This window comes from Oncorhynchus kisutch, linkage group LG8, assembly GCF_002021735.2.
Source record: "Oncorhynchus kisutch isolate 150728-3 linkage group LG8, Okis_V2, whole genome shotgun sequence".
Classification (NCBI taxonomy): domain Eukaryota; kingdom Metazoa; phylum Chordata; class Actinopteri; order Salmoniformes; family Salmonidae; genus Oncorhynchus; species Oncorhynchus kisutch.
In genome coordinates, this window is record NC_034181.2 from 25,114,906 (window position 1) to 25,127,656 (window position 12,751).

General features: G+C 42.2%; 3 protein-coding genes across 5 annotated transcripts in view; 1 reads left to right on the forward strand and 2 right to left on the reverse strand.

Moving 5' to 3' along the window:
• The first annotated feature begins 984 nt into the window (after positions 1–984).
• LOC109895131 (uncharacterized) lies at positions 985–5,313 on the forward strand. Of its 2 annotated transcripts, XM_020488790.2 has the most exons (6): positions 996–1,234; positions 2,020–2,162; positions 2,343–2,400; positions 2,968–3,078; positions 4,169–4,270; positions 4,826–5,313. In XM_020488790.2, the coding sequence occupies exons 3-6, from the start codon at positions 2,352–2,354 to the stop codon at positions 4,987–4,989; spliced, it is 426 nt and encodes a 141-aa protein (XP_020344379.1). In that variant the 5' UTR covers positions 996–1,234; positions 2,020–2,162; positions 2,343–2,351; the 3' UTR covers positions 4,990–5,313. The 2 variants fall into 2 exon arrangements, 1 of the variants encoding a protein (XP_020344379.1); XR_002255945.2 differs by lacking the exon at positions 2,343–2,400 and having other exon boundaries at positions 985–1,234.
• Positions 5,152–10,863, reverse strand: f2r (coagulation factor II (thrombin) receptor). Its single transcript, XM_020490210.2, has 2 exons — positions 10,585–10,863; positions 5,152–9,860 (listed from the first exon to the last, which is right to left on the reverse strand). The coding sequence occupies exons 1-2, from the start codon at positions 10,652–10,654 to the stop codon at positions 8,674–8,676; spliced, it is 1,257 nt and encodes a 418-aa protein (XP_020345799.1). The 5' UTR covers positions 10,655–10,863; the 3' UTR covers positions 5,152–8,673.
• A 216-nt stretch (positions 10,864–11,079) lies between these two features.
• LOC109896019 (ras GTPase-activating-like protein IQGAP1) overlaps positions 11,080–12,751 on the reverse strand; it is an 84,797-nt gene continuing 83,125 nt past the window's right edge. For both annotated transcript variants that reach the window (XM_020490207.2, XM_020490206.2), the window contains exon 38: positions 11,080–11,962. In XM_020490207.2, coding sequence (XP_020345796.1) covers positions 11,849–11,962 — 114 coding nt within the window. In that variant the 3' untranslated portion in view covers positions 11,080–11,848. The remainder of the gene's footprint in view (positions 11,963–12,751) is intronic.

Consider the following 12,751-nt stretch of genomic DNA (forward strand, 5'->3'; position numbering starts at 1 on the left):
ATGTACATATTACCTCGACTAACCGGTGCCCCCACACATTGACTCTGTACCGGTACCCCCTGTGTATAGTCTCGCTATTGTTTTTTTACTGCTGCTCTTTAACTACTTGTTACTCTTATTTCTTATTCATATTTTTTTAACTGCATTGTTGGTTAGGGGCTTGTAAGTAAGCGTTTCACTTTACAGTCTACCTATATTTGGCGCATGTGAAAAATACAATTTGATTTGAAAAAAAATCTAAAAGTAAAAGATTGGAATTAAGAAATATTAGGACGAGCAATGTCCGGAGTATAAATATATACACTATATATACAAAAGTATGTTGATGCCCCTTCAAATGAGTGGATTTGGCTATTTCAGACACATCATCTGGGGCATCTTTCATTACAATCTATTTCAATTGCTACCTGTTTCAGCTTCCATGTAGCCCTCACCCTGAATGAATTTATTGGTTCCTAAGGGTCAGCACATTGTTACATCTTTATGCCAAATGAGACAAAAGGGCACAACAAAACAGTCCAAAGAAAAGCTATTTTGTTTTGGGACCAAGGCAGTTGGTTGCCAGGTGACCCATGAGAAAGTGTAGGCCTCATGTGCAAATAAATCCATGTGCACATACACCAAACCAAGGGCTTCCTCCCTCTTCATCCTGCAACATTGTTTTACAGTAGTTCTATACCAATCCAGACACTCTCCACCCTATTGATCATTTGATTAATTATTTAACTTGTTGTAAAAAGCTACCTCACCAGACTGTGCTCGTCATCATTTAGCTGGTTTCCAGGCTGTCTGTTTGAATTAATTCAAGGGCAGTATTCCCATACAGTCTCTATTTAGTGTTCTGGTCTCTAGCTAATAGATGGTGTCCACTCAGTCAGGGAGGGGACAACCATTCAGAGTTATATAAGAAAAGTCTGGATATGAATGCTGATTTAGGCCTTCACTTATCCATTCAAGCCTGTTGAAAACCTCCCCTCCTCTTCCTCCTCCACATAGCCCCTTATGCAACAATGTTTTGTCTAAGCCTCTGTGAAGCACATGCTCCAGAAGTAGAGGTGTCCTGCTCTGGCTGTACTGTACTATCGTCTCTCGTGTCTCTGCTCCATCTCTCTCATCTTTCACTATGTCTGTCCAGCTAGTCGTATCTCTCCTAGCTCTAGCTTCTCTGAATGCTGCATCTGCACCGCTCTGTAAAGAACTGGTCAAACCCCTGGTACTGGAGGACCATACTGAGGTAAGTTGTGATCATAGTACTAAACATGATCTTTAGACTTAATGACTACGTCGCAGATGACACTCTACTCCCTATCCAGAAAACCTACTTTGGCCAGAGCCAAAGACTCTGGGGAAGGTGTCATTTTGAGACACAGCCATTTATTTGACAAATAAGAGCTATTTGTGGCAAATGAATGTGTGATTATTTATTTTGACAGTGACAGATGCTGTGCAGTATACATACAGATTTAGGATCTTAATACTGCCAGTATTGTCATAGCAAGAAAATCCTCCAGCAAAAGGATTAGAATATCTAGTCCATAATATTGCTTGATCAGTGGTTCGGCTATTAGCTGGCCAAAAGTAGCCTACATGAAAAGTGCAATACTGTTAATATAACTGTGTGGTAGTGCGGGTTTTCAGTTAATTTATGTAAATCGCAAAGCTCATTTGCATTTCCTGCAGTGTAGGAATATTCTCAGCAACAAAAGAGAGATCAAATTAAGATCATACATCTGTACTACTCTACACTTAGCACATTTTGTTCTATCTAGAACCTTAAAGAGTTCTTCGGCTATCCCCATAGGAGAACCCTTTGAAGAACCCTTTTTGGTTACATGTTGAACCCTTTCCATAGAGGGCTCTACAAAGAACCAAAAGGGTTCTCCTATGGGGAAGAACCCTTTATTCTAAGAGTGTACCTTTTGTTGTTTTTTTCAACTTCAAATGGTCCAAGTTAGGTTAAGGATACTGCAATGAAGATGGTTTGAAACTCATGGGTTTTTCCTTGTCTGTGACTGGTAGATCTATGGCAAATGGGTGTATGTGATGGGGTCTGCGGATCATTCAGTCTTCCAAAAAGCTTTGGGGACTCTGAAAAGCTCCTGGATTGACCTGTCGGCTACATCTGACCATCAAGTAGTCACACTACGTTGGGGAGACCGCATGTAAGTCTGGTTAGGTTGTGGATATGAATGTGGACTGTAACAAATGTCATTGGGCGTTAAAAAATATTAGGGAAGTATCTGCAATGGTAGACATTTAATTTCACCTTTCTCGGAAAGCAAAGAGAATGTCTCAGGTTGGCACCTACTTTATGCTAACAAGTTTTCCTAAATATCTATCAGTGATGGCAAATGCGTTGTCGGTGCAACAAATACTACCATCTCCGGCCCCACCTCCACAGTAAGTGACCCGTGCTCTACTAGCCTGCTCACCAGATCTGTCTGTGCTTTAGCCAACACCCTCCTCTGGTGTTATGCCAAATAGGACATCAACAAAGGAGCGAGTTGGCTGAAGCAGAAACCGATTTGGCAACCAGGCTAGTGCTCTACATCTTAATGATGAAATCATTCAGCTGCTCAATAATAGGGACTTTATCCACTTGCCTATTTATTACGTACATTGTACTGTACCCTGTGCCTTATCATTATACCATGGTATGTCTTCACTTTATGTCATGATGATAAGCCTGTAAAGATTCAAAGAATAAAATAATGTTACACTTTATTTTAGTTAGATATTTTTCAGGTACTTGAATATGGTATGGTAAAAATTTTGCAACATTATATTTACCTAATAATTGTATAGTAGTTTATTTGGTAATCACTAAAACAAGCACCAAAACGAAACCTGACATTTGGTATAAGATTTTACCAAATGTGTTGAATTCTTGGAAGTATTAGCTGAAACAGGCCTAAAAAGGTGTTACCAAATGTCCTAATCATAATGGATCATTTTGTGGATCCACAGTTCATTTGTCTGAACACAAAGGTCAGTACCTGGAGACCTGCCCTGATTGCCTGCTATGGTCAGACACCTCTCGTAATGGAGACATCACTGGCAGATACCTACTCCTGTTTAGTAAGTCCACTTAAACAATCAAATTGAGTCCACTCCAAAACTAGTCTGGACCCATCTGGATGTGCTTTAACCGACTCCTAACTGCTGTGTTGGTTCAGTGCCATGACCAAAATGTATGACTTTGTTTAAGCACATACAGATCTGGGACGAAGCTAGCCCCAAGCGGGCCCCACTCATTGATGTTGATAAATAGTAGCAGTGTACAGTTGTGGCCAAAAGTTTTGATAATGAAACAAAGATTCATTTTCACAAAGTCTGCTGCCTCAGTTTGTATGATAGCAATTTGCATATACTCCAGAATGTCATGAAGAGTGATCAGATGAATTGCAAAGTCCCTCTTTGCCATGCAAATTAACTGAATACCAAAAAACATTTCCACTGCATTTCAGCCCTGCCACAAAAGGATCAGCTGACATCATGTCAGTGATTCTCTCGTTATAACATCGATATTTTGGGTCCATGGCCAAGAAACTCCCCAGACCTTAATCCCTTTGAGAACTTGTGGTCAATCCTCAAGAGGCGGCTGGATAAACAAAAACCCACAAATTTAGACAAACTCCAAGCATTGATTATGCAAGAATGGGCTGCCATCGGTCAGGATGTGGCCCAGAAGTTCATTGACAGCAATGCAGGGGCAGATTGCAGAGGTCTTGAAAAAGAAGGGTCAACACTGCAAATAGACTCTGCATCAACTTCATGTAATTGTCAATAAAAGCCTTTGACACTTGTGAAATTATTGTAATTATACTTCACTATTCCATAGTAACATCTGACAAAAATATCTTAAGACACTGAAGCAGCAGACTTTGTGAAAATTAATATTTGTGTCATTCTCAAAACTTTTGGCCATGACTGTAGGCAGGCTGTACTCCAGATAGGGCATTGTGAAAGTTGACCCTACACTGATAAGGTGTGGAAACAGTATCTTTCTGTCAAAGGGGTCACTATTTCAGTAACCAGCGAGTTCAATGCATTGTTTTGAAAGACAATGGAAGATGAGCCTTTTGTTGTCTGTTACTAGCCCTAAAAGAGTTCACAAGCAAGTTACTATTTGGACAGCTTACCAGCCTCCCTCCCCCCTCTCTTTCAGCAAGGTCAGGGAAAATGTATCCCACATACCTGGACACCTATAAGAACCAGGCAGAGTGCCTGAACTTCCCAGAGACACACCACACCTATGATGGAGAAACAGGTCAGCGATTCTCTTTGCTCCTCATCTTTTTATCTGTAATAGATGCTGAAAAATCAATAAAGGGTTAAGCTTGTCCAAATTGTCACTTTGAGGGGAATGAGGGGAGTTGAATCATATGAGCAGTCACAAGTACCTCTCTAACTGTACCTTGAGCAGACAGAGGAAAAAAAGATGGCCATTCCATGGTCAGGGTCTAGTTCCATAGCAATATACAGGCTCAACTTGTTTTCGTTGAAAGTTGAAATTACTGCAAAGACCAATGGCCATTATCATTGGCGAACTACGGTGTGTCATAACCATGCAAAACCACAAGGGGGAGCCATTACAAGCATAATAAAAATGCTTTGTCCTTTTTGTTATCTACATATAAAGCATCCTCGTTTTCCTGTGGTAAAGACGCATAGCTGAGAGCAAGTATGGCCTGAATTCTAGAGGATATGCAATTTAGTCAGGAAATGGCAATGAAACAAACTTCCTCTGTGACACTGAGGGGTAGTAGTCATGCAACACAAATCTCTCTGTTTGTATCTAATCTTTACATCCTCCTTATTTCAGAGCTGTGCCCCGATGACAACCAGAAGGAGAAGGTGGTGGATGAGGATACTATGGAAGAGAAGCCGACTACAGAGGAAGAGAAGACTATGGTGGAGGAGGCGACTATGGAGGAGAAGCTGACTACAGAGGAAGAGAAGACTACTGAGAAGAACCATATGGATTGACTATGGATTGAGCAAAAACAACCAGATCCTCACTATTGTGCCCAACATCTCTTTAGTGGAACTTTGATCCCAGAACTATGTAACCAAATATGACATGTACTTTCATACATCTTTAAATCATGTATTACATGATCCTTACACAAGGAGAGTGATATGACCATGTAATGATAAAAAAATGTCTTTACTGTTTCTTTGATAGTTACAGTGATAACTGTTCAATATAACTGTCCAAACAGACATTTAAATAAAGACATTCAAACTCATTTTGTAACTAATTCCATTGAAGTAATAAGATCTGAATAAAATGTAACATTGGTTATACAATGTAAAACTTCCTGTAGGTTAGTGAGGAGTTAAGAAATCAGACAACCGCCAACTACTTTCATACTTAACTTGAAATGTGTAGACAGCCAATGTAAACTATTCATGTTAATACTGTGGTTTTGAGACACTGCATGACAATATGGACTATTTCTTAAACGTTTATATAGAGCACATAGTAATATACAGGTAACTGCCAAAACAAAGGAAACAGCAACATTACGTGTCTTAACAGGGCATCGGGCACCACGAGCCAGAACAGATTCAATACACCTTGGCATAGATTCTACAAGTGTCTGGATCTCGATTGGAGGAATGTGACACCATTCTTCCATGAGAAAATTCCATAATTTGGGTTTGTTGATGGTGGTGGAAAACACTCTCAGGCACCACTCCAGAATCTCCCTTAAGTGTTCAATTGGGTTGAGATCTGGTGACTGAGACCGCAAAGGCATATGGCTTACATCATTTTCATGCTCATCAAACCATTCAGTGACCACTCGTGCTCTGGATGGGGGCATAGCCATGGTAGCCAAAATAATGGTATGCCCAATATTTTTTATATATATGACGCTAAGCATGAAGGGATATTAATTGCTTACTTAACTCAGGAACCACACCTGTGTGGAAGCACCTGCTTCAATATACTTTATATCCCTCATTTACTCATGTGTTACCTGTATATTGTCATGAACTAAATACATAGGTATTCTGACCCTTTACTCTGTACTTTGTTGAAGCACCTTTGGCAGCGATTACAGCCTCAAGTCTTCTTGGGTATGACGCTACAAGCTTGGCACACCTGTATTTGGGGAGTTTCTCCCATTCTTCTCTGTAGATCCTCTCAAGCTCTGTCAGGTTGGATGGGGAGCTATTTTCAGGTCTCTCCAGAGACGTTCGATCTGGTTCAAGTCCGGGCTCTGGCTGGGTCACTCAAGAACATTCAGAGACATGTCCCGAAGCCAATCCTGCGTTGTCTTGGCTGTGTGTTCAGGGTCGTTGTCCTGTTGTAAGATGAACCTTCTCCCCAGTCTGAGGTCCTGAGCTCTCTGGAGCAGGTTTTAATCATGGAAATCTCTGTACTTTGCTCTGTTCATCTTTCCCTCGATCCTGACTAGTCTCCCAGTCCCTGCCGCTGAAAAACATCCCCACAGCATGATGCTCCCACCCCATGCTTCACCGTAGGGATAATGCCAGGTTTCCTCCAGACATGACGCTTGGCATTCAGGCCAAAGAGTTCAATCTTGGTTTCATCAGACCAGAGAATCTTGTTCCTCATGGTCCTTGAGGTGCCTTTTGTCAAACTCCAAGTGGGCTGTCATGTGCCTTTTACTGAGGAGTGCTTCCATCTGGCCACTCTACCATAAAGGTCTGATTGGTGGAGTGCTGCATCGGGGTCCTTCTCCCCCGATTGCTCAGTTTGGCCAGGCGACCAGCTCTAGGAAGAGTTTTGGTGGTTCCAAACGTCTTCCATTTAAGAACGATGGAGGCCACTGTGTTCTTGGGGAACGTCATTACCTCAGAAATGTTTTGGTACTCTTCCCCAGATCGGTGCCTCGTGACAATCCAGTCTCTGCACTCTACGGACAATTTCCTCAACATCACTGTCAACTGTGTTACCTTATATAGACAGGTGTGTGCCTTTCCAAATCATGTCCAATCAATTACATTTACCACAGTTGGACTCCAATCAAGTTGTAGAAACTTCAAGGATACTCAATGGAAACAGGATGCAACTGAGCTCAATTTCAAGTCAAATAGCAAACGGTCTGAATATGTAAATAAGGTATGTGTTTAATTTTTAATACATTTACAAAAACAAAATTTAAAAAAACTGTTTTTGCTTTGTCATTGTGGGGTATTGGGTGTAGATTGATGAGGAAAATCAATTTTAGAATAATTCTGTAACATAACAAAATATGGAAAAAGTCAAGGGGTCTGATTACTTTCCCAACACACTGTATATGTATAGAGTGCACACTAAACAGTATTATTTACTAAGGTTACAAAATTACGTGAACATTCAATAAATTATATGGTTTTCCCAAAATCCTAGTTGGACGATTCCCGGATCCCTCCAACCAGGATTTCTGGAAAACCTGGGAATTTAATGAATGTTTCCAGAATTTTGCCTTAAGCATGACTCAATATACAGTATCTGCAGTAACAAAGCATTTATAGACGTGTAACTATCAGTAGACTGGCATTAAAATACGGCTCTTGACTTAAACGCAAACTATGAAAAAACTATTAAGACAATCAAAAAGAGAAGTGCAATAAATTCAAGCTCCCTCACTTGACAAGGTGGACAGGGTAAACAGTGGCTGCATCTCAATACTCTTATGTGGAGTCCTCTCCTTGTCTCCTTACTTTCATCTGCATTGTTCTAAAGGTACTGGACAGGTGAGCGAAAATGCCTGGCAGGCATCCATATGTTGCCTTCATCTATATAACGTTTTAAATCAGTGCAGATGAAGGGAAATAGATGAGGGAGGAGACAAAGACATCCTAGACCAGGGGTTCTTAAACCTTTTCAGCTCGAGACCCAGGGAAATAGATGAGGGAGGAGACAAAGACATCCTAGACCAGGGGTTCTTAAACCTTTTCAGCTCGAGACCCAAATTAGAAATTTACCGTCCTCTAGTGACCCAAATCATCCTCCAAAGACCCACATGAAGAAGAAATAGTGTGTGATTACTAGGGCTGTCAGAGTTAATCAGTTACGTTGGGCCAGAGCAAGAACACGTGGGAATTAGCGGCATGTAGAAAATTTGTCATTGGCTTTGAAACTCTGATTGGTTAGAGACGAACTGATGACTTTATTTTGTACAACACCCCTCATTTTGACGTCACCACAAACAACTTCAACGATGGCAGTCTGACTGAAGTATGTAGTTGAACATAGAGCAGCGGAATAATTCAGTTTGAGTCGTCAGGCAACCAAAATACATAATCTATACTGCTAAAAACAACAATGCAATGTCAAAACAAGTTGACATTGAGGTTAAAGATAGTGTGCTTTATCAATTTAATGGATTTTGCTTAACATTACTTTGGACAAAAATCAAGTTGTCAATATTCTTGTAATGCTTTTTGTATTAAAAGCAATGGTAAATTACAGCTCAATTTTAGATTATTCAGAATTTGCGATTTATCACAATTAATCACACCAAATTCTGCGATGAACTCTATGAAATGTTTTAGTTTGACAGCCCGAGTGATTATAGATGCAGATCATAACTAGCGTCCTACCTCTCACATGCCCAGGGCCCACTTTGGGTTACGACACATAGTTTAAGAAGCCCTGCTCTAGACTATCGAGATGCAGCCCTAGAGTCTGTTCGAATTCGCAGTCCTAAGGCGTCAGGCCATGAGCTTCCTGTAATGACTGCCCACAGTGCTCTGAATGCTCTCCAGTCTGCTGGTCCTGGTACTGCCTGTCTGAGAGCTTAGCTCTGCTCCTGGCCCAGCCTGTCTGCAGCCCAGCAGAGCTGCCACCTGTCTCTGGCACTGGGACGAACCAAAGTAGTAGATGAGCGGGTCCAGGCAGCAGCTAATGCTGCCCACACACATGGAGAGCAGGTAGGCCTGGTAGGAGCTGTCACTGCGTCCATGGGCCAGCTTGAGGTAGTGCACCAGGAGGATGACATTGGTGGGGGTGAAGCAGGCCACAAACACCACCAGCACTGTCACCGCCATCACCACCGCACGAGACTTCCTGGAGCGGTTCTCCACGTTGGCCGCGGCCAGGGCCTGCACAATACGGACGTAGCACACAGCTGTGAACACCAGAGGGATGAAGAAGAAGATGGAGGAGTAAATGGGGAAGAAGTAGAGGTAGTAGGCACGGAGCTTGTCTACATCCTGCACATCGTGGCAGGTAGTGATGCCCACATCCGGGAGGTGGATGGTCTGTCTGGAGAGCAGGAGGGGGGTCACTCCTCCCAAGGCCAACAGCCACATGGCGCCACAGACCACGGCGGCCGTCTGTGGACTACGCCACGTCAGGGAGTCCATGGGGTAGACCACCGCCAGGAAGCGGTCGATGCTGATGCACATCATGAGCAGGACAGAGCAATACATGTTGCAGTAGAAGGCTGCTGTCACCAGGCGACACATGAAGGGGCCATAAACCCAGTTGTTGCCGTGGAAATGATATGAGATCCTGAAGGGGAGCAGCAGGGCGAAGAGGAGGTCGGCACTGGCCAGGTTCAGCATGTAGATCACCGCCGGCTTCCTCGGACGGATACGACGCACAAACATCACCACGGCAATCAGGTTGAGGGGGACGCTGATAATGAAGACCAGGGTGTAGACTGTGGGGACGAAGGCCGTTGCTAGGCGACCCTGGAGGAAGCTGCGGGCCTCCTCAGAGATGACAATCTTGGTGGAGCGACGAGGGCCGTGATGGCCATGCTCCTGCTTCTTCACTGGCTCCTGGCCCATCCCTGAGCCACTACCCTCCTGTACATCCAGCCCTATGTAGTCGATGGGCTCATCAGTCACCGACAGGAAGATGCCTGCAAACGTCCTCAGGTTGAGTCTGGAGTCTGAGAGAGACAGACAACAGGAGCTGAGTAACAAATAACAGTATGTGCTCTTCATTATAAAGTGCCTAATGAACGGTGAGATATAGCATAACCGCAAGGTGTGCGCACACCTCACTGTAAACATGTAAAGTGGCGGTCCTATAGCGAACATGCCACAGCAAAGACAATCGAGTGTAAGTATAGTCTACTCTGCATGCTGTCCTACCAGGGTCGAGGATAATTAACATGCTGAACACAAAAGGTTTGTCATAATTCATTTTCACATCTTTCTGCATGAAAAAAACGGCATTGGAAAACCCCTGGATTTAGCCTACAAGTGGCAGTTTGAGTCAGGGGGTAAATATGTTGAATATAGTAACACATTTTTCTAAATTATGCACAAAGTTTGAAAGAGCTTTTCATGTTGAGCTATACGTACGTGTTCCATCGCAATTGTCTTCAAATCTCGTTAAGTTTCCATTTTAATTTTCATAAACATTTTTATGGCGGTTAAAAATAAATGTTCGCCATTGAAAGTGCTGTTTTTGTTCATCTTTAAAAAAACATTTTTACCCTCGACAATGAACAATTCAAGTGGGCACATTTCAAAACCCAAAGTGCTTCGTAAAACTGCTAAAGAGCAGAAGGGTCAATATCTCCTCATAATGTACAAATAATAATAATTTCAATGTTTAACTGATCTATGAAAATAAAGACAGAAAAAACATCAAGGCATTTGACTTACCATTTTGTGGCACATATGCTGAAGTTTGGAGAGCAAAAAGGGCCAACGTCGCAACAATCCAATAAACCATGACTGTAAATTCACTCTTATCCTAAATTGATTTCGCAGGCAAACGTTTCATTTAACATAAGACAAAGAAAATATCTCAAAACTATTTTTCTTTGTGAGGGAAACTGCCGTAAGCCTTCGAACAGTCAGCGCGTAGCACCAAAAGACACATTGGTTTTGAAAAGTCTGACTCCATCAACAAAAGAGGTCGTAAAAAGCCTCGCCTACTCTCGAGTGATTAATGAATACAGACAGGAATTAAAACGTGTCTATTCAGTCACGTATACAACAATCTTGGACCAGGGCATATTTTTTCATCTTGGGGTGACACTTGTAAAAACGAATAATGCTCCATTCTTTCTTTGATCAATCAAGCAATATCCCTTTAAACATCAACATTTCATATAGGTCAGAGTGTATTCGTCTTTAAAACAAAGACCAAGCAAATAATATATATATATATTTTTATTAAACTCATTAAAACATTAGAAATTATTTAAATGTATACTGGACGGTACATTATGTGTAAAAAGCAGCGAAACTCTAGAAATACATGTTAATTAATAGACTTTAAAAGATGCACAGCTTCCCAATGTACTGTATGTGGATTAAAAAGACACTGATTATTAACCACTTCCAGACAATCCATGCTGGCTACTGTATATAGCTGGACAGGAATTGTACTACTGTCTAAACTCCCATTCTGACTATTAGGCAGTAGTGCATTGTACACATCTTGTTGCAAACATACTTTATTTTTCAGTGACAATAACAGTGTTGTCTTTATAGAACTTCTACATATAAAATGTAGATTTCATTACAATATACCTTAAAAAAATATATTCCATGTACAATCTCCCAGTGGAAAACTGAACATAAACAAAATAATGAAACAACAGATATAACATGACAATACAAGATCAATCAAAACTGCATCAAATAAAACCAACAACCCTTTGTGTGTGTTTGTGGCTCACCAGCCTGAGGATGTGTGTTTGTGGCTCACCAGCCTGAGGATGTGTGTATGTGAGCCTGAGGATAGACATGCTATAAATTGAAACCAAATCATATTCAGTCAGACATACATAAAACGTTACGGACCATTCAAACTTCCTATCCTAATGGCTCCTTTAACAAACAATGCTTTGTCAGAAGGTATACAATCCTTTCACACCCATGTCCTCCTCCATATCTGTACCCTTCCCCTATATTTGGTTTATTTTCCATAGAACTTCTTGTTGAGGAGGAAGATGAGCAGGTTGACATTGACTTTGGCCTTGTCAAACATCTTCATCACTGCCACTCCGTCGTACTGAAGTTGGAGCAGGTCCTAGACAGGGACAGAAACAGAGAAAGTCAGACAGAAACAGCGATAGACAGACAGGGACAGGGACAGCGATAGACAGACAGGGACAGAAACAGCGATAGACAGACAGGGACAGAAACAGCGATAGACAGACAGGGACTGAGATAGACAGACAGGGACTGAGATAGACAGACAGGGACTGAGATAGACAGACAGGGACTGAGATAGACAGACAGGGACTGAGATAGACAGACAGGGACTGAGATAGACAGACAGGGACTGAGATAGACAGACAGGGACTGAGATAGACAGACAGGGACTGAGATAGACAGACAGGGACTGAGATAGACAGACAGGGACAGAGATAGACAGACAGGGACAGAGATAGACAGACAGGGACAGAGATAGACAGACAGGGACAGAGATAGACAGACAGGGACTGAGATAGACAGACAGGGACTGAGATAGACAGACAGGGACAGAGATAGACAGACAGGGACAGAGATAGACAGACAGGGACAGAGATAGACAGACAGGGACAGAGATAGACATACAGGGACAGCGATAGACAGACAGGGACAGAAACAGCGATAGACAGACAGGGATAGACAGACAGGGATAGAGATAGACAGACAGGGACAGAAACAGCGATAGACAGACAGGGACAGCGATAGACAGACAGGGACAGCAACAGCGATAGACAGACAGGGACAGAAACAGCGATAGACAGACAGGGACAGAAACAGCGATAGACAGACAGGGATAGAGATAGACAGACAGGGACTGAGATAGACAGACAGGGACTGAGATAGA